This window comes from Anopheles nili, chromosome 2 (assembly GCF_943737925.1).
Source record: "Anopheles nili chromosome 2, idAnoNiliSN_F5_01, whole genome shotgun sequence".
Lineage (NCBI taxonomy): Eukaryota > Metazoa > Arthropoda > Insecta > Diptera > Culicidae > Anopheles > Anopheles nili.
In genome coordinates this window covers 6,665,008-6,686,851 of record NC_071291.1, presented here as the reverse complement: position 1 = coordinate 6,686,851, position 21,844 = coordinate 6,665,008, and the positions used below count along the sequence as shown (strand labels likewise).

The following is a 21,844-nucleotide window of genomic DNA, read 5'->3' as shown; positions in this document are numbered from 1 at the left end:
AGCATGTACCATTTCGTGAAACATGAAGCTCCTTTGCCATACCAATACCAATTGTGCGCTACATGGTGACGCGACAAAGGAGGCATCGTGCAGCGAAAGCACAATTCCTTTCACGCCTGCTATTGTAAGATGAGCCCATCTCAAGGTAGGCAATCGATCACGCCTGCAGATGCGCCACCTTCTATGCCCTACCACATAACAGGTGGTATTTACATGAAAAATCAATTATACTGCTCATACGCCTTCAGCGGCAGCAAAAGACCCTTATAGGAGCAAAGAGAAGCGTACGTTCGGTCAATTTTCTGAACCAGAGTGCTCACTTCGGCCGTTTTGCACCGAAAAAAGGCCTACTATCAATCAAATTCCACAGCAAATTGTTATCCTTTACCGCCATCGATAGGGACGGCGGTTCGCGACCATGGAAGGAAGCTGTATCTCGTATTATCTGCTTGTCTGCATCGCCCTTTGGCTAGTCATAATGCCAAAAGCAACGAAATTGCCATCGATATTACCCACGTGCACAACGCGGCGTTGCCGCTGAGAGTTTGTTTCGGCTGTACCCCAGCTCGCTTGCCTGAACACGATAAACGACTATCCTGATGGTTCCCGCTGCTCCATTTTTAGTCAAAGCCTTTGCAATGGATTGTTGAGTGAGTGATTTTTGTTGAACTATCTTCAACCCCATCGGACATTACCCAACCCCACTAAGATGGCACGTGCGTCAAAAGCTCGATCCGCCATTTTGAGGTTATACCGCGGGTACATTATCTTCACAGCTAGGCAAGGAACAATGCGCCTCAATTCGAAACCCGCCGTCAATCCGCTACAAGTGTCAGTTTACACTACCATTGTTCTAAGCGTCTCGATAAAAGATAGATACAAACACGCCTGTTTTGTGGCTCGCCTCTGCGGGTGAGTTGAAATTTAGCCGTCGGTTGAATGGGCGAGGATTATGTTTCGCTCTTTTTTTTAACTGTAGTGCTTCGAAAAATGATTAATCTCATTTTCCAATAACCAAAAGTATTTACCAACGAACAAAGAATACTTGCCCGGTATGGTAAGGTATTTCAGTTTAGTTTATTGCTGAATTCAATTTGCCTTCTGGGGAATTTGCACATCAATCGAAATGTTGTACCATGGAATTGATACCACATCGTGTGATGGGTGATTAATATGCAGTTTATCATAAATCATCGCCAGCAAGTCGCTTAACACACCAGTCTCAAAACCGCGCAAACAAAATCTCCATCAGCAAGCTTAATTCATGATAATTAACCAAATTTATCCAACACATTTGGCGAGTGTTTTGGTGCGTGATTCTTTTTGCTGCCGTGTTTCTCGTTTTGTCTATGAGGTTCGCTTCGTCTTGCACAAGAAAATTATCCTCCAAACACTTTTCTCACATCCCATCCATCAATGTCACTCCCACCGAAAGCGGTGCAACGACATGATTACCCTTTTTTGTCGGTATTTTCCTCGTAGTTTAATTTGCATGATCGAAAGGACCATTTGGAGTTACTTCTTCTCTAAATGGTTCGCTGCTGCATCGCATGCAGATTGTTTCTTTCGTTGCTTTGTCAATGATGATTCATTCAGATACTTGTGTACCTTACAGGATATTTGCAAATAGCTTTTCTCTACGCTGCAGAATCGTTGCTGGCGGGGCAACTTTTTTTGCTTTATTTAACCTTAATCCAGCGTATTATTGCGCGGTTTTTACTACGTGTAAAAAATGTATGCTAAAAAGGGCATTACTACGCGAGATATATACACATGCGTATGAATTGTTATCAATCATGATCACTCCATCAGATCGCAACGTGCTTCAAAGTGCATAGCAAATCCAGCTTTATGCTGTAATGAGCATTATTCTTTAAGATTAACATTCTTGAAGAAACTTTTTCATTATACATATTATACATATGCTCATGCTCCGATGCATTCAATATAATTAGTGTATAGAAAACAAATGCACCCATATGTGGCTTTTTAGTATAGTGTACTACCATTATAACGGTTTTCCACTAATTTGTATTTCTTTCGATTGCTTCTAGTACTGCAAACGCGTTTTTGAGCTAACCTTACCTTCAACATCATGCTAGCAGATTTTTGACAACTTCTTGTTGACAACAGTCTTGATGTGAAGCGGTGAATAAAACAACATATATTTCATTGTAGCAGTAATTCAGTCTTAGTTGCTAAACCTAGTTCGAAAAACATTGCAAACATGGAGATGGCTAGAAAAACCTGGGAGTTGGAGAACAACATCATTACTCTTCCACCTAGTGATGAAATATTTCGCTACGACGGCGAGCAGCAGCAGCGCATTCTGACGGCTCGGCCATGGGAAAAGGATCCGAACTTCTTTAAAGACATAAAAATTTCGGCTTTGGCACTGATCAAAATGGTAACACATTCACGTTCTGGTGGAGCGCTCGAAGTTATGGGACTGCTGTTGGGGAAGGTAGTGGACGACACAATGGTAGTAATGGACGCATTCGCCTTGCCGGTCGAAGGCACCGAAACGCGCGTCAACGCACAATCGCAGGCGTATGAGTACATGGCAGCCTACATAGAATCAGCTAAGGAAGTTGGACGTATGGAGAACGCAATCGGATGGTACCACAGCCATCCGGGATACGGTTGCTGGTTATCCGGTATCGACGTGAATACGCAAATGCTGAACCAAAACTACCAGGAACCTTTTGTGGCCATCGTGATCGATCCTGTTAGGACCGTGTCGGCTGGAAAAGTTTGTCTCGGAGCCTTTCGAACTTATCCAAAAGGTTGGTATCTATAAAGCGCTTAGCTGCTTCGCTTACTAAAAGTTCTCACGATCAAATTTCATAGGATACAAACCACCGAACGAAGAACCATCCGAGTACCAAACCATACCCTTGAGCAAAATAGAAGACTTTGGTGTGCATTGCAAGCAGTACTATCAGCTCGACGTAACCTATTTCAAATCAGCACTGGATCGTAAGTTGTTGGATTCGTTGTGGAACAAGTATTGGATGAACACACTCGGTAGTTCCGGCCTGCTAAGCAATCCGGACTACACTACTAGGCAGATTTTGGATCTTTCTGAAAAACTTGAGCTGAGCGAGGCCAGTCTTGGACGGGGTCAGTTTATGACAAGCGGTTCAATCGATCCGAATGAAAAACGAACGGAAGATAAGCTTTCCAAGGCAAGTCGTGACTGCAGCCGCACTTCAATTGAGCTAATCCACGGTTTAATGGCACAGATTGCCAAGCATAAGCTGTTTAACACGGTAAATACCGGTGCAGCTGCCAAGGGTGCTGAAAAATCGTCTTAACCTCATGCTTCTTAATTAAATGTACTGAATTTCTCAATAAATGGTCCGTTATCATTGACTGAAACAATTCATAACGTATGTAAGGAATTTGGATGGCATTAACATAAATGTGCTAAACTACTTTAAATGAAGTACAAAAATGTCGTAAATCAGATGCAGCTCGTGTAAAAGTTGCTGACTAGGTGATTGTCTTTAATCGCTGTAAGAGAAACTTAAATATATGTTTTTAGACTAATATCAAAAATAATTTCACTTTATGCTACAAAAAACTAACCGCTACTGTACTGATGAAAAATATTTGCGCTTTAAAATCAAACGAACAACTGTCAAATTATATAAACCAACCTTACAGTGTGTAATTCTGATGAGCAAAAATACAACACCAAACGTCAGAAGCGAGTATTTATTTAAAACTGTTTGAGTCGCAAACCGCAGAGTACATTTTGCAAATAGCGAGGCTGGTGTCGTATAGGTTTGTGATTTGAGCTTAGTTAACAGACGCGCGTGTTTCTAACATCTGAAAGATAACCGGTATTAATTGTTTTTTGTTCTTGTGTAATCAAGGTGAAGCAGAAGTTTTGTGAAGTGTTCAATCAAGCAGAAAAGTGAACTCACGCAATAAAGAACGAATGCAATAATACGCAGTAATCAGTGCAGCAATTCCTCGTACTGTACGTGCAACGAATGAGGTGGAGAATGCGTTTCCTTCCGCAGCTACTGCTGCTGCTATCGACGACGGCGTTACTGCTGACGGTGGTCCATTCCGAGGAGCAACCGAATCCTACCGCCGATGGAGATTCCGTTTCTAAGGCCACCGGGCAAACCGAAGGAACCGACGATGGAGTGCAGGTAAGTCAGTAGTCAAAATTCGTACTTAGCTTCAAATGAACAAATTATCAACAAATCGTTTTCGACTAACCTGGCTCAGAACGACAATGTTGGATAATTCGGGGTCTGGAGCACCGAAAAATGAGCTCATGCTTGGCGGCTTCCACGGTTGCTTTCTCTCTTTGTTCGCCAAAGAAGCTCTCAAAGATGATCAAATGCTGGCGTTTGGGATGTGGCAGGCCGTTTCATTTTTTTTGCGCATCGCAATCAGTGACACGATTCCTCCCCGCCTTTACCATCAAGTTCGCGTCCGTTCGCGTCTTGTTCAGTTCAAATGGAACCGATAGACGGCGTGTTGTGTTATGTAAACATCAGTTTCACTGCGCTGATCAATTCATGATCAAGTCTCTCGCTCCCCCTACGATCGCTAGCACTGGTGACCGGGAGGTACAACATTTCCCGGTCGGTAAGATTACAACCCATGGTGGTGGCTGTTCGAGTGATCATACGAGAAAAAAAAACCTTCCCAACGAAGGTCTACCAGCCGGCTAGCTGCGAATGACTTTTGAAGCGTTATTATCACAGCTGAAACGATTTGAATGGCGCAAAGTATATTGGGGGAAATCATCCTGTTTCAGTTATTAATGTAACGTGTTGCATCGGCAGGCACATGATACAGTAATTTACGGTTCATATCCATAAATATCGCGTAATCATTAGCTCTTGGCTCGTTCAATTTCCTGCAGAGAACGAAACAAAATGTTTTACTTTTGAAGCGTCATACCAATTGGCACCTCACGTCATAAAACGTGACTGTCGAGTGATAATAGTGATCGCTTCCTGTTCAGAATTTAATAACATGCTTTGATGGGCTCGTAAAAACGCTTTTTATTTTGCACATCGCCACTTATGGCAATCACGAACATTAACAAAAACGAATCTGGTTTCTTTTGTGCATTTTTTTTAATGAAAATTGGCTCCCATCATATTTGGTTTGGCTAGCAGCTCCAAATCTATATTAAACGATATAATCTTACACTTTCTCGCATTCGCGGTGTTGCATCTTGATCTCCTGCAGCATTGGAATTCGGTCGAGGAAATTTGATACTTCATGATTTCACCGTCCAATTTAGAGAGCAATTTGTATGTTAGTATACATGAAGGACATGTCTCGAAAAAGGCATTGTCCGCATCTCGTTCAGATCTGACTAATTTCCCAATCCCTATTGGACAAGAATGGTTACCGATCGGGTTGTACGACGCAGTAAACAGTGCAATCTGATCCGTTTCGCACGGGAACACAGTCACCGATCCGTTCTTTCGTGGTCATTGCGTTGTTCGTAGCACTGTTTGAGGCTAGTAACCGGTTTTCAAGACCATCACACCTTGAAAGACGCTAGTCGACTTTGCATACAAAAAAACAACAGACTGTTGGCAAATATGCTCTTATATTACAAAGCAAATGTTGTTTAATGCTTCACTTATAAACCCTTCTCTTTCTCTATACGCTAGCTTCTGCAAAATGGTACTTTAAACAGCATTTATCTATCCGCTTTACACCTGATCTCATTTGCTGCTTCCGATTATTCGTCATCGTTGATTTGCAATTATTAATAGCAAAATTCAACACCCCCAGCGTGTTGCATACTGACCATTTTGGACAAAGCAAACGAGACAAAGATTCTGTGACCAATGGGCAATATTGACGCGTAACCGTCGGCTTTCTCAAATCCATTGCTGCAAATGCCTTTGTTCGGCTGTATCTTGCTGTCGTTGGAGATGGCTGCATCCATCGACAGGTTTCAGTTTGAAATTAACATCTCCGCCTTGACAGCTTGCCCTACGGTTCCCGCCAATGACTACTACGACCGAAAACAACGTACGTTTGATGACATTTTCGCTTATCACCGTGTCCATGCGCTCCATCAGGGGCAGTACGTCAACACTTTGATGCTAGCTAATCGAGAACCCGCGACTGCTGAGCGTGTGGTGGCTAGAAAATAGCGAATGTGTGTGTGTGTGTGTGTGTGTTTGTTTGGTTTTTTAATTTCTGCTGATTGGCGATAATACAGTTTGTAAAAGCCCTCCCCTACGCTACAATAACGCCCGTTCAGTCCAAGCTGAACAAGATTGTAATTGTTTCATCGAATGACTGCGTCGACGAGGAAATGGCCTAGTTTGCAACTGACCGGTACCCTATTGGCGCAACCCGATGTATTCGAAGTCGCAGCGCACCCTGCGGAGAGACTGTCTTTACGAGTAATTTAGAAATGATGCCTACATTTTTATATATGAGCCGTGGGAATGGGTGCTTCAATCCTTTCAACACACCATTTCTGTTCTGGTTGTCGCAAGTTTGCGAGCAATTTTTAAATCACCAACCGCATCCGGAACGATTCCGAATTACACATGTTGGTTTGGTGATAAGGTGTTGACCGCTCAAGCTACCGTGCGATATTGTTGCAGAACGAACAGTTGTTTAAAAAACGCCTTTAATCGTTGTCGAATCGTTGTTCCTTACTTTCCGTAGAACCTGTTGACCACCGGGCTTCGCTTGGAGCACGAGCTCGTCAAAGAGCAGGCTGTAAGTTCACAGCACTACGTTTCGTCTTTGCATGCGGAATGCGATAAAACGGGAAAATTGTTTTAATAGTGTCCCATTTAGATTAAAAGGGAAATTATGAGAATGAAGAGTCAAAATTTGATGGCACATCTTGCTTCAAAATATAATTGTACTCGCGAAAACTCTATGCATGTGACGACCTACCCACGACTGTTTGAATAAGCGACCCCAATCTGCGTTCTTTTCAGTAGAAGCGATCGCTTTGGTTTCATCGGTACCCATTAATGAATTAAACCCTGTATGAATGGTATATACTATCTTGCATTATTGACAGTCACTGGCCAGTCTGTAACCTAGCCGCATACGCCGTAAACTTGCTCTCCTCTTCCAATCCCAATCATCGGTATGTTCTGTTCATCCGCAACTCTTGGATTGAATTGCTGGGAAATCATCATGCTCATAATAAATAACGCATAAACCACACAACAACAGTGCTAACCACTATGGGATAAGTAGTTTTTTTCCACGCTGCTCCAACCTACATCTTTTCTCTCTGGCCGCATACTGGAGTGACAACTATCGAGGATCATAATCTGGGTGAAACGGTTCCATCACGGTGTATGTGTGTCTGTATGTATGTAGGTAGCATTCGGCCTAACAAGTCCGTGCGACGAATCAATTTATTCACCCGAGAAGCTGATACATGAATGTGGATGCAATGTTTGTCCTCGTCAGGATGCTCCCTCGACAGTAAACGGAAGTAATGAAGGAGGCATCGTAGCCATACACAAAGATGCGCTTGGTGGAAAGGAGCAGCTGCGACCAACGTTCCATGGTCTGTCCTATCTTGCCTCGAAATTTCTGCCACAGGAGTATAAATTCATTGAGATTCTCTCGGCCATACGTGAGGTGGTGGCGGGCGTGCGATTCGAACTAGTCGTCAGCGCCCAAGACGAAACTACCTCTCAGAACTACATCTGCCGGTTAGTGATCCTTGAAAAGCCCTGGATCACGACAGAGTACGGTGAGAAGTATCGCTCGTTAGAATATTCGAACTGTAGCTCATCTTCTGGGGCGAATAATGGCGCAGACGGTGCGCTACCGTACGTAGAGGAAACTGTCACCCGGTTGAACCCGATTTTCGATGCGAACCTACGACAGGCTGGCGAGCCAACCCCAGAGCGATTGGAAGAACTGGAAGGACAGATAATCATCGAAAAAGTAGAAGTACTGGAAATTACGTCCACAGTGTCCCCAGTGAGCGATGGTGCCCAAGAAGCTACGGGCTCGAGTGGATCGTCAGCTAGCAGCACCACTGAAAGCGAAGAATTAAGTGATGCCGCAAAGAGTGCCATCGATGAGTTGTTCAGCATCGCGAGCGCTCCCCTGCAGAATAAACCACCAAGCAGTCGTTTGTCGCAACAGGATAATTCCCATAGAGCGGAAGTGATCGAGGAAACGATCGTACCGATACGGGCTGTATCTAATCAAGCAGGACTTTCGGAAACGACAACACCATCCGTTACAACAACGACTATGACGGCTACAACGCTACCGCCTTTGGATCAGCAGGTGCAGTCGACGTTTGAAGAGGTGTTTAAAACGCATCAGGAAATTCAGAAAGCGCTCGATGAGGTTATTGCCAATGGAGGTGGTCGGGATGTGCAGCTTAAGTACCGGCCGGTGTTTGATTCGCTGTTACAAAAGGTGAAAGCCAGCATCGATAGCTACTACCGCTTGACGAACGGAGGCGATGCGAACGTTGATACGGCTGCTTTCGTTGTACGAGACAACACAAATGTAATGCCAAGCCGTATTATGAATCCGACGCGTCCTGTCGCATCGAGTTACCGGCATGACGAACAATCTTCACAAGAAAGCGACGAAACACAACAGAGACAACCACTGCTGCTGACCGTAGATCTGCAGCCACCCAAAACCGACACTCCAACGGTCACAATAAGCGGCAGTGGTGATTCGGATGAAGAGGAAAACGATCAGCAAATCCTTACCAAGGAGCAGCTCGCCTTGGAACTTAACGGAGAAGAAGGGCTTCAACGTGTCAAGAAACATGCCACCTCTTTCGAGCGGGTGTTCCGAACTCGAAACAAGCGCGAAAATGCTCCGGAAGAACCTGAAAAGAATCCAGCCTTAAATACGATGGCAAATGATGAAGATGGCTCCACGTTGGACACCACCGTCTCCACCGTTGATATTGACTCAAACGTTTCCCCAACCACTGCCAAAGTGATCATGGACTCCACTACAGCGAAAACCGTTCCTGCGACGGGAGGTGACACGTCTTCTTCATCGACGGAGAGCGATGAAGCAAGGATCCTCATGCCAGCGACAAAAAAAAAGCAAAAGGATCGCAGCACTTCGGAGGCCGACGAAGACGAGAACAAAGACGAGAAGCTTTCTAAGGTGGAGCTCACCAAACAGCTTAATGCGGACGAGGGTCTGCCACGAAATAAGCGAGACTTTTCCAGTGGATATTTCGGTGGCCATTCAGGTGGCTTTGGAGGATGGTCGCACAGCGGCGGTGGTTATTATGGTGGCGGGTACTATGGCGGTGGTTATTACAATCCGTACTATAATCCATACTATCCGCGGCCTCCGTACTACTATGGCCATTACCGTGGAAAACGTAGCGTTGCCATGGACGATGTTCCTGTAGAAGTACAAGAAAAGCACGCTGACAACGCTCGAGATGATATAGAACTGTCTGAAGCTAGCAAACAATCCAACCCACATGCACCAATAATCGAGCGTGTAACGATGGCTTTCGGGGATTCAGACGAAGATGACGGAACAGTGCCCACGATACTGACGAAAGATGAGCTCACGAAACAATTGAATGCCGACGACGGATACCGACGTGAAAAACGGGGATTTTCGTCCACTCACCATCTTTCATCATCGTACAATAACAGGGGAAAGCGAAATTCCAATCTGTCTCCCGAGATAAACGCAATTAATCTGGAAGTTGCCGAGCAAGAAGCGCAGATGAAGATCATCGCTTCCGAAGCAATTAAGCGGTTAGATCAAATGGATTCGGATCTCTATCAGCGGATATTACTGGAAGTACTTGATGCACGGAAGGTGGCTCAACGGTCCGATCAGACCCGTACCACCTATGTGCTGCGTGTGCTGACGGCTAACTCGCACTGCGCGGAAGAGGAGAGCAAACATGCGGTGGCATGCCGAGGGTTACTTATGGCAGACACTACCAAACAGTGTACCCTTGAGGTAATTAGCATTCATGCATTAAGAAGTGCCGAAACGAGCGTGTGTCTGAAGCACACAAACCAATAATACTGTTCTTGTTCAATTGTTTTTCTAAATGACTTCTACGACGTACACTGAAATATCCTTTTTATTTTGTTTTCCTATTCCACAGGTACATGTATTTAAAGCAAATGTAAATGATTCCGAACAGGTGCAACTAACCAAATCTAAATGTCAAAAACAGCGTTCCAACTATTTAGGTGGTGGACTTGTTGGTGGAGCAACTCCCGTCGATCTTACCGATCCGGAGCACGATGAACGTATCCGTTTGGGACTGGTCGGTTACGAGAACGGTAAGCATAGGTAGGTGTCGTAAGTCTAACAAGACTAGCTGGGGGTTTGTCGAAACGCACGTTAACGCTTGCTTTTAGCAACTTCGAGATTATTTACGGTACCGTACAGGTCGTCGCCGGTACCATCCACCGTTACAAAATCGCTTTGAAGGATGCCGGCGAGCAGGATTATAGTACGTGCGATGTGAAGGTGTTCACACCACTTCCATCTGCTCCCAACGGAGACAAGCCGGAATATGACTTTGACTGCCAAGACGATAAGAAAGCAGATAGCCGTCGTCGTAGGAGACGTGACGTGCCTACCGCACCACCGAAAAAGCTCAACAAGGTCCCTAAATCCGGTGGGGTGCAGGAGCTGACACCGGAGGAGTTCGCAAAGGCAGAGCATCAGGATCGCGTTCGAACTGGCTTACAAAAGCAGGCCGCACTCGTCGATGGAAGCGGACAAGAGCGTAAGGTGAAGATCGTTGGGGCAACCATGCAGCTGGTTGCCGGTAGATCGTTCACTTATCGCTTGACATTCCCGGACGATGAATCGAAACGCGTCTGCAAACTCACTGTCTGGGAGAAGCCTTGGTTAAAGGAAAAGGCTCCGGAGGAAGCCTTTAAGGCTTCGCTCGAATGTCCGGACAGCATGAAACGAACAAAGCGTGACTCGTGTTTCGGTTGTGCCGACACGTTGCCAACGGAAGAATATGGCAAAACTGAGCATCAGGAGCGAATCAACAAGATTCTATCGTTCCATGGGGTAACACGTGGAAGGTGAGTGCAAACATTATTTCACAATATATCAGAATGGAATGTTAACGAGCTAGATGTATTTGATCATTTTTCTCAGTTCGTTCAAGGTCCTTAACGCAACCAGCCAGGTAGTAGCCGGCATGAAATTTGTCTACTATATTCAGCACGACAACACAATCTGCAAATTGTCATCCTGGGAACGCGTCTGGTTGGCCAAATCGCAGCCCAAAGATGCCTACATTTATTCGTACGATTGCGAGAAGGAAACAGCTGCCTCTAAGGCACGCAGTCGTCGCTCGGTTTCAGGTGGCTCCCGTTCTCTGACGCAGGAGGAGTTAACCGATAATGAACATATCCAGCGAGTCGATAAAATTTTGGTGTCTAATGGTGGACCCAAAGGATCCCCGTAAGTACAAACCGTTCGGCGCGATTAGGGATTCCTGCTTACAGAATCCAAATACATTCGCATGAGACATGGCTCCAAACAGGCATACTAGAAGCAATGGTTAGCACAGAATAAGAACGAATAATCAGCAGGTTGATGACAGTATTCATAAACGTTACAAATATTAACCTGACCTACGGATGCTGTCTAACTCACTTTAATACTATTTTCTCTAAAAACTAATAATAAAATAAATACACTACTACTCAACATTTACACTGACTAATCTAACTAACTAGCTACTAACCCACATCAGTGTGCTTCATTCCTCTTGAATTACTTTGAAGTATTACAAAATTCTAGCTTCAGGTAACTACGTACTGAAATTGTTCTTTGTGAAGATGGTGCATGTCGGGTGGTACTAATATTTGAAAAATCTGAAATAGCGATTGCAAAAGTATCGTAAATATATATATCCCAACTTATGCAAAAACTATACAAAGTTTAATATGTTGTATTGTATGTATCTTTTGGTATCGTAAAAACATATGGAAAGAACGTTTTTGTTAGTAGTGAATAGTAGTTACTTTTTAAAATTAAATGAATCACCCCAAATGTAAATGATAAAATAAGAAGTTCTTGTTTTGTGTATTTTGTCGTATTTCGAATGGGCATGTTTACTTTTCAATACATCAGGGAAGGTGAAGTAAGACAAAATTAATACGATTGCATTCATTCATTTCCGCCAGCAATGCTCGGATCGTTAGCGGTACCGTGCAGGTAGTGTCTGGTAAGATATACAAGTATGCTGTCGAATTCGACGTTGATGGAGGCAGTAAGTTGTGCAAACTGTCCTCCTGGGAGCGCCCCTGGCTGGAGGAGAAAAATCCAACGGATGCATACAAATACACCGTTTCCTGCCCTGATGCGACAGAAACACATCATCAACGGCGCCAACGCCGTCATGCTAAAAAGACTGGTGGGTCAAACGATCTGACTGCTAAAGAGCTGAAAGATCGATCGCACGTGGAGCGAATTGCAGCCGGAATGGTGTTGTATAACTCGGAACGATCAAAGGCATACAAGTACGTTTCAGGCTGCATTTGCGGATAACTTTCACAATCTGTTTTGTTTTTTTTTGTTCAGTGATTTTGAAATTTTGGCCGGTTCCACGCAGCAAGTCGCTGGATCACTGTATAAGTACACATTCCGTGTAACGACGGAGCCAGATATTGTGTGCAAAATTTCCATCTGGGAACGTGTATGGTTGGAGTCGCAGGATCAGCGCAAATACAACGTGAAATGCACGGGAGATGACGACACAGAACAGCAACCGGAAATCAAACCTCAACCATCGCAGGAATCTTCCTCGCCAGCAACTACGACGCCGCAACGTCGCTCCGTTCGATCGCTCAAGATTGATGACGAGGAGCACGTGAAACATCAGTTTGAGAAGTTCAAGCAGCACCACCGCCGTCGATACGCGAACTCTATGGAGCACGAAATGCGGTTTAACATCTTCCGCAATAACCTGTTCAAGATCGATCAGTTGAACAAGTTCGAACGCGGTACAGCAAAGTACGGCATCACGAAGTTTGCCGATATGACTGTGTCTGAGTATCGACTGCATACGGGCTTGATTGTGCCAAATCGCGAAGAAAATAATCACATTCACAATCCGATCGCGACGCAGGATGACGTTGCCGATGTGGGTGATATGCCGAGATCGTTTGATTGGCGTGATCAGGGTGCTGTGACGGAAGTCAAGAATCAGGGAAGCTGTGGATCCTGTTGGGCTTTTAGTGCAGTCGGCAACATCGAGGGATTACACAAGATCAAGACAAACAAACTAGAATCGTACTCTGAGCAAGAACTAATTGATTGCGACAAAGTAGACAACGGTTGCGGCGGTGGATACATGGATGATGCCTTCAAGTAGGTCTTATTGCAGATTTTTTTGTTTATCAACGAACGAGATGGTTTTAATTTGACTTCTTTACAACAGGGCCATCGAACAACTGGGTGGTCTAGAACTGGAAACCGACTACCCGTACCGTGCGAAAAATCAGAAAACGTGTCAATTTAACAAGACACTCAGCCACGTACAAGTGAAGGGCGCTGTCGACATGCCAAAGAACGAAACGTTTATGGCACAGTATCTGATCAAGAACGGTCCAATTGCTGTCGGTCTAAACGCGAATGCCATGCAGTTCTATCGAGGTGGAATATCTCATCCGTGGCATATGCTCTGCAACAGAAAGTCGATCGATCACGGTGTGCTGCTCGTAGGTTACGGCATAAAGGAATACCCCTTGTTCAACAAAACTCTACCATATTGGGTCATCAAGAACTCTTGGGGGCCTTCATGGGGAGAGCAGGGCTATTATCGTATATACCGTGGCGACAACTCTTGCGGTGTTAGCGAGATGGCATCGTCGGCAATTCTAGCATAAGATCGTACGGCACAATCTAATTTACTATTTTTTAATCATTTTTTTATGACGCATATATACCATATTTTACAATACTCCCGTTTTTTCAGAAGATCAAATAAAATGTGTGATTGAAAGTGTTTTCTTCACTCTTCTTTTGCTACTGGCGAATAGAATATGAACTTCCACAAAAATTGAACATACGGTTCACTACTAACATGTGTACAGACTTATACAAGATACATAACCACGTGGTTCTTTAGTACAATGTACTATGCCAAAGTTGTGATAGATCACACCGGCTGTTATTGAACAGATTGCGTTAAGCATCAACCGCCGAAAACATAAGGTTCCGATAATAACCGCAATTTCCTTCCTTATCTCATCATGCTGTTGATATGTAATTGATCACCAAACCAGTACATAAATCAATTACTTAGAATTTAGCAAGCTTCTTGTAATATGTTTCGATGAATTATTAGTATTGAAAGAAAACTTCTGATAAATGAAAAAAAAGACATTAAAATTTAATGTACATGCTAGACTAAATTTAAAAACTGAAGGCGTAAGTGTCAGATACAAAAGGCTGTCAAAAGTGTCAATTCACAAACAAAGAGTGGTTGTTTTATAGGCATTTATACAAACTACGCAACTTGATGAATGTAAAATGTTAATCAATTCCAAAAATTGGCCTTGGACACCGGTATCGAAGGAATAAGGATCTCAAGGATACAGAAATACTGTGGTGGATACCACACTATTTAGAATACCTCCAGTCAAACGGTGAGTCATAGAAAGATGACTGCAATGAGTCAACATTCAACTTCAAATGAAACAGAATAACTTTGAACTTTAATTTACAAATTTATGTTAGTGCAATATGTCCAAAGAACCTGTCTGCGGTGGTGTAACTGAAGAGGCGGAGATTCATAAAGAGGAACATGAAGAGCGTATCAATGCGGCACTTGCCACAACAGGCGATCACGCTGGTCGATCGTACAAACTACACCGTGTGACAAAGCAAGTTGTGGCTGGAATTAATTATGTGTATTACATTTCTTTCGAAAATGACGAATCTGGGCAGCAGTATAAGGTAACCGTGTGGGAACGACCCTGGCTGAAGGAAAAGGATCCGGCAGAGGCGCGTAAAGTTACTTTCGAAACGCATTCGGAGTGAATATTGAAATCTCTTTTGAAACTAGGGAATTACGATACTGAAGGAAATTATGTTTATAAGATGTGATGTATTATTGGCTTGTTAAATTCAAAAACTGACAATAACTCGCCTTAGAAAGTCTTGGAATACTAATTAATTAAGATGCAAAAAATGTTCTTAAATTGAATTGAATAAAATGATTTACCTTCGAGAGACAATCACAAACGCATTTACTTGTACTCCATCAACCGCAGTAGTAAGGCACGCAGCTTACGCGCCTCCAGCCCAATCGATGGTGGCTGTTCTCCTGAGTCTTCTAAAGGACCCGTCAACACAGATGGTATAGTAATACCGTACGCTTCACAGGCACGCAGAAAATTGAGTGTTTCCTGAAGTGCAATCGACGGTAGTACGATCGTTTGTTTCGACATGCCGGTAAGCAGTCCAAGAACGCATCGTTTCACATGGATCCACGTGTCAGCGCACAGCCTAGCTCCGGATCCGCCGTCCAGCGCATGTGCAATACGCGATAATCCAAATTCGTAATTATTTTTCGCACAGTACAGCGTTCCAATAACAAGGTTGACGATGCAAAGATGCAAACATTGCCCGGTAGCGTTACCCTTACGCTCTTCTGCTCGCTCCACCTTACGCATCAGCTCCTCGGCTTCCTCGTTCTGCGAGGTCATGATGTAAGCAACGCACAAATTTGCTAAAACCGAGGCCGGTATGGAGAGAATGTCGTCGTAGTTCTGTCGCACGATCGGTTCGTAGAACGCAGCTGCCTCCTTATAACGGTCACCGCGCATGAACAACACGTGGGCCGCGTGAAGCCGCCAAGAAGGCGTTTCGGAGCAAAACTCCGCACTGGCACGAAATTCCCGCTCCGCGCCCTGAAAATCATCCATGCGCCACGGAATCCAAGCTCGGGCCATCGCCACCGGAAGGTAGCTCTCGAGGGCTCCCTCATACTCGCGAAGTGCCATCCTTAGTGCGTTTTGGTCCGTCGCCGAACGGCATTCTTGCACTTTGGCTGCTAGAGCCCGTAATCTGCCACCGATGCTGTTGGCCAACGTTCCAAGCTTCTGTTCGGCTTCCTCCGGTGTCGATTGTGCTGTGATCAACGCGTCCAGCAGATCGTACAAGTACGGCGAAAGATACTTGTACGTTAGGTGCGTATGTTCCGCAAGAATGTCTGCGGCCGTGTCGTACATTTCATGCTTGCAGCATAAAAGCAGCAGGTTCGCAAACGTTTCCGGTGGGCATGTTGGGGGTCCTAGTTCGAGCAGAAAAGCCAATCGACGCAAGCCAGCTCCCCCACCGACAGGATCGGTTAAGGCCATGTTATGAAGCGTCACTGGATCCAACTCAGGCTCTGATCGCGGTGGCAAATCGGTCAATGCCTCTCGGGCACCTTCAACTGTGGTCAAGAAAAAATAACGCTGATTAAATACCGAAGCAAAACCCTTAATGAGGCTGTTGATGCATACTGTTCGCTTCTTGGTACTCGATAGCAGCCTTTAGGTTGAAGGCTTGTGCAAGACCCGACGCAGCTAGAGCCGGAGGATTGCCCACACTTCTGGCGCCGCCTTCGGTTTCTGCCTGAGCTCCTACGCCTAGTTCCGGGTGGTTGCGAATGCCACGTTCCACAATTTCGGCGATGTAGTTTAGTGCTTGAGAATTTTCTTTTCGCCGATAGTGGCAAAGTGCAGCGTTATAAGCAACGTGTGGATTAAACCCTCCTGCCTGCAGTGCAGACACGTAACGCTGTAAAGCGTCCTCGTACATATTCGCCTGGTACAGCAAGCAACCTTCGTCGTTCTTAGTACTCGCCTCCGAACCGTTGCCATCCTGGCGCTGCAGGAGTAAAGATTGAGCGGCCGTGTAGTCCTCATTACCGTATGCAATTGCCGATTGCAATTGCAGGACCTTTTCCTTCAGCTCAGGTGCTTCCAACCCAGTTCCAATGATTTTTAAAGATTCTTCAAATAGGCCTGCTTGAAACAAAGATTGCGAGTAGTATAGGCGATATTCATGCACATCCGGTACCAAGTTAATCAGGTGTTCGTAACAATTGGCCGCCTCGATGAAATCCTGCATCTGGTAATAGCAGTGCCCAAGCAGCGAGAGACCGGCACGGGTAGTTGACGATTCCGGAACGCTATTCAACGTGTTTATAGAATCCTGGAAACGTTCCTCCTTGATCTGAGAAGGACGAAATAATAAAGCAATCGTCAAACGCATATCTCGCTCTCTAGAAATCACATCCGAAGAAATTTACCATTGTGTATATAGTTTTCGTGTATTCACCATCACGAATTATCATATTTTGAGAAAACATGTTGCAAATTTAGGTACCACTGTCCTTGTGCTGTTTTTCCGTATTGAAATTACATTTGTTTTAAATCACAAGTTTCCATGGTAACAAATAAATGCAACAGGTGCTACACGTTGTATATTCTCTTTTTCGTACAGGTGAGAGGAATATCTCATTTAAATGTTTTATTCTCTCCTGTTCTTGCCATTTGAAAATGTTGTTGGTTGACCAAGCTTTAGTCAGCATGGAGCTGCGAATTTCGCTTTTATCCTGCTAGTAAAGGATATCTGAACCCGTCAATGACTCGCCATGTTTGATCTCCAGTATTTCATTCAGTAATCATCCAACCTCATCTTTGCTGAGACTCGCGCTAGTGGAATATTTCCTCGAAATAAAATTCATTCTAAAATCCGGTTCTCTTTGCAGATCGTGTCAGTAGTATTGTCGATCATCAGGAACATCAAGGTTGATCAGGGATCAAAAAGGCGCATGTATTTTTAGCATGCGATCGATATTATCAGCATGTGGGTAGAGGAGCATACAGCATGGTTTTACCTTTTTGCTCGAGGATGAAATATTGCTAAATTACTATTTCCGCTAAGAGAAATAATTTCCTTCACCATGCTCTAAAACTTGCAGGACATTTGTTTTTCTTTTAGTTTTATTTTAACTCATTTCCACTGCCAAGTCGCTTTTAGGCACTTATACAAAAATCATAAAGCCTGTTTCTCAAAAAATGAACGAAATGCTCATTTTAGGTCTGTTGAAAAGCGGTAGACAGATCGTGGGGCTTTCATGATGGTTTGCGCGCATTTCGTGCCCAATATTTCGGAGAGCTGCTGCATGTTGAAGCGGGTGTACAACACGGTCACGGTCATAGACTCAGCCGCGACACCGTCCATGCGATTTTGGTTCTCCTTGGCCATGAGGTTCACCATCTCCGGGTAGAACTGTGGAAATACGGGCGGCCCGTACATGATGAGATGCCGGATGCCCTTAATGCGGTGCCGTCGAAAGAAGTGCGCCCGCTCGGAGTACAACAGAAAATGCTTGCTGCCGTGGTGGAACATATCCCGAGCTCGCGCTATCTTAGCGTCGGTGGTGTACTCGCAGATCTGCGTGAAGCTGATTTCCTCCAGTTTGAAGTGGTTGCGTAGCCGCACGAAGTCGAAATAGCTGGGCACGTATATCAGGCAGCGCCCCATAGCCACAGAGCGAGCCTGTGGGAGGATAACATTGATAAAGTGCGCAAACCGGGCGTTTCCCTCGCTTTCAAGTTGTGTCGTATCGATGCGCTGGAAATTCTGCGGCACTTGCACCGCAACGTTGCGGATGGTACCTTCGGCTACGAATCCAAGCGTGCGCGCCTTACCCCGGTAGTTATCAAACTGTCGACTGTACAGAGCGCGTATCTCCGGTAGATCCAGCGTCGAAAGCACCACAGTCTGGCGGTAGAACTTGGACCACCCATTTAGGCACCACTCGCGGACACGCGAAAACTCCGTGTGCTCGGTACTGCTCGGTTGTTGGTGCAGGTGTTCCATGACGTGCAGCACGTGCTCCCAGTTCTGAGCATAGCACACATCTGCCTGGTCGATGACAAGCAGTTCGATGTTAGCCAGAAAATCATAGTCGCGATGTTGCTCGCCTTTGGCACCGATCGCCATACGCAGTCCGAGTGGAGACGCCACGATCACGTCGGATGAGTAGTACTTCGCGTACAGCTTCATCGACGATCGGTTGACGGCGATTCCGAGGCGAAAGTTGTCGTCGATGTTGCCCGCAAACGTGCGCTCGTAGTCCAACGGCTTGCGGTTGCGCTGCGGAAAACTCAGTGTCGAACCACCTCCGTATTCGTCGGTGAACCGCTTGTAATTGGCCACCGCCTTCGTGTTGTCACCAGCGAACAACTGCACCAGCACGTTCACGACTTGGAGCGCGGATTCGCGGAACGGCACCACGATCAGGACCTTCGGTCGAACGTAGCCTTGATCGCGATATTCCACACCGGACTGCGGGACGCGGATCGACTGAACCTGCGGTCGCCGGGCGTATCGGTTCTGTTTTGGCTTTGAGGTCGATTTGCTGGCGGCTAGCTTGACGGTGTGATGTTGCACTTTGCTCACCGCCTTCAACACGTGGTTGAGCGCGTGCAGGCAATAGCTGAAACGCAACTGGTCGCCGTTATCGTGAGTACGCCGCGCATAAAAAAGATCCTGATAGTTGTTCAACAAAGCGAACGTGTCCCGTTGCAATGGATCCACTTCTTCCGGGATGTTGCGAGCTATCCTATCTTTCACATATAGCGCTGCCCAATCGACAGGACCTTCTTCCGGTACGACAGGCAGCTCGCCAGGTTTGGCGTACCTCTCCTTCTGAAGCATGCGTCGCGGAATGCTCTCTTTCGGACATGTGGGCAGCTCGATGCACAGTGTTCCCAGACTGCCGAAGGGAACCGTTGTCTTTTCGAGTGATTTTGGATTCGCAGCTATCGCTTCTACCATTGCGGGACTAAGGTTGGAGTTGGTGTGCAGCAAGAAAGGGTCGTTCATTTCTTCGGCACTCTCTTCATCGTCTGAAGACGCTCCGCTATCGTGCTCTTCCTCACTTTGGCTGGGGTGTCCTATCGATTCGGATTCGCTGTCGCTGCTGTTGCCGGCTCCATCATCCATATCGGTCTCGTCTGTGTCCGACATATCCACTTCCTGCTCTACGTCGACTTCTTCATCACCTTCTCCGGCATCTTCTTCATTGTCTCCGGCATCATCGCTGGAGACGACCATTTCCTGCTCATCGGAACCAGTTTCCTCCGCGCTGTCATAGCCTGGCGAGTCTGGATGAAGCCTAAAATTTTGTGACAAATTCTCGAACGAATTGATTTTACAGTTATCCTCGTCATCTTCCGAATCGCTGGAAACAAGCGGCACCATGGAATTGGCTTCATTTCGATACTGCCGTTCTGCTTCTATCTGTCGTTTCTGGGCCTGAATCGACTCGTGGCCACGTTCAATATGTTTGATGTTTTTCTGATACCGCGTCGGAGGCGGCCGTTTGGCGAGTTCCTGTTTAAGCTTCTTTTTCATCGCTTTGCTCTGGTACTCCTGACCCTTCCTAGGTTTCTTGAATAAAGAGTTTTTCCGTTTCATGATAACTATCGCTATTACACCGAATGCAACTGTAACACAGGATACCGTCGATTCTAATCAAAACATAAACACGTTTTACTGTCAACCCAAATCTCACAATATTGTCCAATCTTGACAGGTTATGGTGAAGGGTAAACAATTTGACAGCTAGTATCAATCGACTCGTCTTTTGCGCGAAAAGTCTTCAATTCAAATGCGATAAATTATTCTCCTGTGCGTAAGTAAGATCCTACGATAGTGATAATGCTGCGTAAACAGCAAAACGATCTCGAAGAACATTATACGGACACAGCTTTGTCTTGTCCAACAATTGGCACGTTTTCGTTATCCCAGTTCGAAAACGTACCGAAACGTAAACTAACCGCACATGTGGTAAACGAGCAAATGCCCCAAATCGTACCACTCCAAACTCCCATTGAATCAGTGACAAACCAGCAAAGTGACGGTGTTATTCCAGGTTTAATTCCTTTCTGGCAACAAGTGTATTTCATCGAACTCGAACTTTCAGCAGCACTGCGCGATGTTGCATTACCATCGCAGGTGACCGCTTGCTATGATCCGATCGATTATGCTTCAAACCTTCATCTAGCCTATATGCAACGCTTTCTCGATGGGCCGAAGCCGGTTCTGTTTATTGGCATGAATCCTGGTCCCTGGGGAATGTGCCAAACAGGGGTGATAATGATGGCTATAGGTTAATGTAATCATCCACCTAACCTCTCTTTATCGGTATCTGTTGCAGGTTCCGTTTGGACACGTACCGGCTGTTCGAGATTGGATGGGCTTACGAGGGACGGTATCGAAACCATCGCCAGAACTAGCTGCTCGACCAGTACAAGGGTTGGAGTGCACGCGAGAGGAGCAGAGCGGTAAACGCTGGTGGGGACTTTATCAGGAGCTGTGCGGTACTCCGGATCAATTCTTCCGTTCCTGTTTCGTGTACAATCTCTGTCCATTGGCGTTTTTCCATAAAACGGGACGGAACATAACGCCCAGCGAACTAAAGGTAGTATTCAGGAGTGAGTCTGAAACCTCCAATGATTTATGTGCTGATTATGGGCAATGCCATTATGTTACAGGGAACCGCAAAAAAAGAAATTCAAACGATTGCCGAACAAAAGTTAGCGACGGCGCTTACCGTGCTGAAACCTAAGATAGTGATATCCGTCGGACGATATACGGATGATCGTGTAAATGCGCTTAAAAAGCAAAACAAACTAGATTCAGCTATTCAAACCCTTTGCATGCCCCATCCAAGCCCTCGAAGTCTGAATAACACGAACTGGCACGAAAAGGCAAAAGCTTGGCTTACCGATCACGGTATCTTACCTTATCTGAGCTCGCTGGAAACATAGTCTCCAGGAGCTGTATGTTTTAT

The 21,844-nt window shown here is 45.4% G+C and overlaps 6 protein-coding genes across 6 annotated transcripts; 4 read left to right on the top strand and 2 right to left on the bottom strand.

The window, feature by feature from the left end:
* Nucleotides 1-2,200: 2,200 nt before the first annotated feature.
* On the top strand, nucleotides 2,201-3,322 carry LOC128731271 (COP9 signalosome complex subunit 5). Its single transcript, XM_053824378.1, has 2 exons — nucleotides 2,201-2,786; nucleotides 2,851-3,322. The coding sequence occupies exons 1-2, from the start codon at nucleotides 2,228-2,230 to the stop codon at nucleotides 3,315-3,317; spliced, it is 1,026 nt and encodes a 341-aa protein (XP_053680353.1). The 5' UTR covers nucleotides 2,201-2,227; the 3' UTR covers nucleotides 3,318-3,322.
* Nucleotides 3,323-3,749: 427 nt separating this feature from the next.
* LOC128731580 (uncharacterized) lies at nucleotides 3,750-14,104 on the top strand. Its single transcript, XM_053824710.1, has 9 exons — nucleotides 3,750-4,166; nucleotides 6,676-6,729; nucleotides 7,444-9,957; nucleotides 10,109-10,299; nucleotides 10,368-11,051; nucleotides 11,128-11,436; nucleotides 12,165-12,500; nucleotides 12,562-13,350; nucleotides 13,421-14,104. Exons 1-9 carry the CDS (start codon nucleotides 4,002-4,004, stop codon nucleotides 13,866-13,868), a joined length of 5,490 nt encoding a protein of 1,829 aa, XP_053680685.1. The 5' UTR covers nucleotides 3,750-4,001; the 3' UTR covers nucleotides 13,869-14,104.
* A 395-nt stretch (nucleotides 14,105-14,499) lies between these two features.
* Nucleotides 14,500-15,221, top strand: LOC128731269 (cystatin-like protein). The gene is made up of 2 exons (XM_053824376.1): nucleotides 14,500-14,630; nucleotides 14,722-15,221. The coding sequence occupies exon 2, from the start codon at nucleotides 14,728-14,730 to the stop codon at nucleotides 15,022-15,024; it is 297 nt and encodes a 98-aa protein (XP_053680351.1). The 5' UTR covers nucleotides 14,500-14,630; nucleotides 14,722-14,727; the 3' UTR covers nucleotides 15,025-15,221.
* A 12-nt stretch (nucleotides 15,222-15,233) lies between these two features.
* LOC128731268 (tetratricopeptide repeat protein 30 homolog) lies at nucleotides 15,234-17,344 on the bottom strand. Its single transcript, XM_053824375.1, has 3 exons — nucleotides 17,285-17,344; nucleotides 16,494-17,208; nucleotides 15,234-16,423 (listed from the first exon to the last, which is right to left on the bottom strand). The coding sequence occupies exons 1-3, from the start codon at nucleotides 17,342-17,344 to the stop codon at nucleotides 15,234-15,236; spliced, it is 1,965 nt and encodes a 654-aa protein (XP_053680350.1).
* Nucleotides 17,345-18,014: 670 nt separating this feature from the next.
* LOC128720468 (U3 small nucleolar RNA-associated protein 25 homolog) lies at nucleotides 18,015-20,466 on the bottom strand. The gene has a single exon (XM_053814136.1). The coding sequence runs from the start codon at nucleotides 20,464-20,466 to the stop codon at nucleotides 18,070-18,072; it is 2,397 nt and encodes a 798-aa protein (XP_053670111.1). The 3' UTR covers nucleotides 18,015-18,069.
* A 243-nt stretch (nucleotides 20,467-20,709) lies between these two features.
* On the top strand, nucleotides 20,710-21,821 carry LOC128721782 (single-strand selective monofunctional uracil DNA glycosylase). The gene is made up of 3 exons (XM_053815573.1): nucleotides 20,710-21,141; nucleotides 21,209-21,472; nucleotides 21,546-21,821. The coding sequence occupies exons 1-3, from the start codon at nucleotides 20,710-20,712 to the stop codon at nucleotides 21,819-21,821; spliced, it is 972 nt and encodes a 323-aa protein (XP_053671548.1).
* Nucleotides 21,822-21,844: the final 23 nt, after the last annotated feature.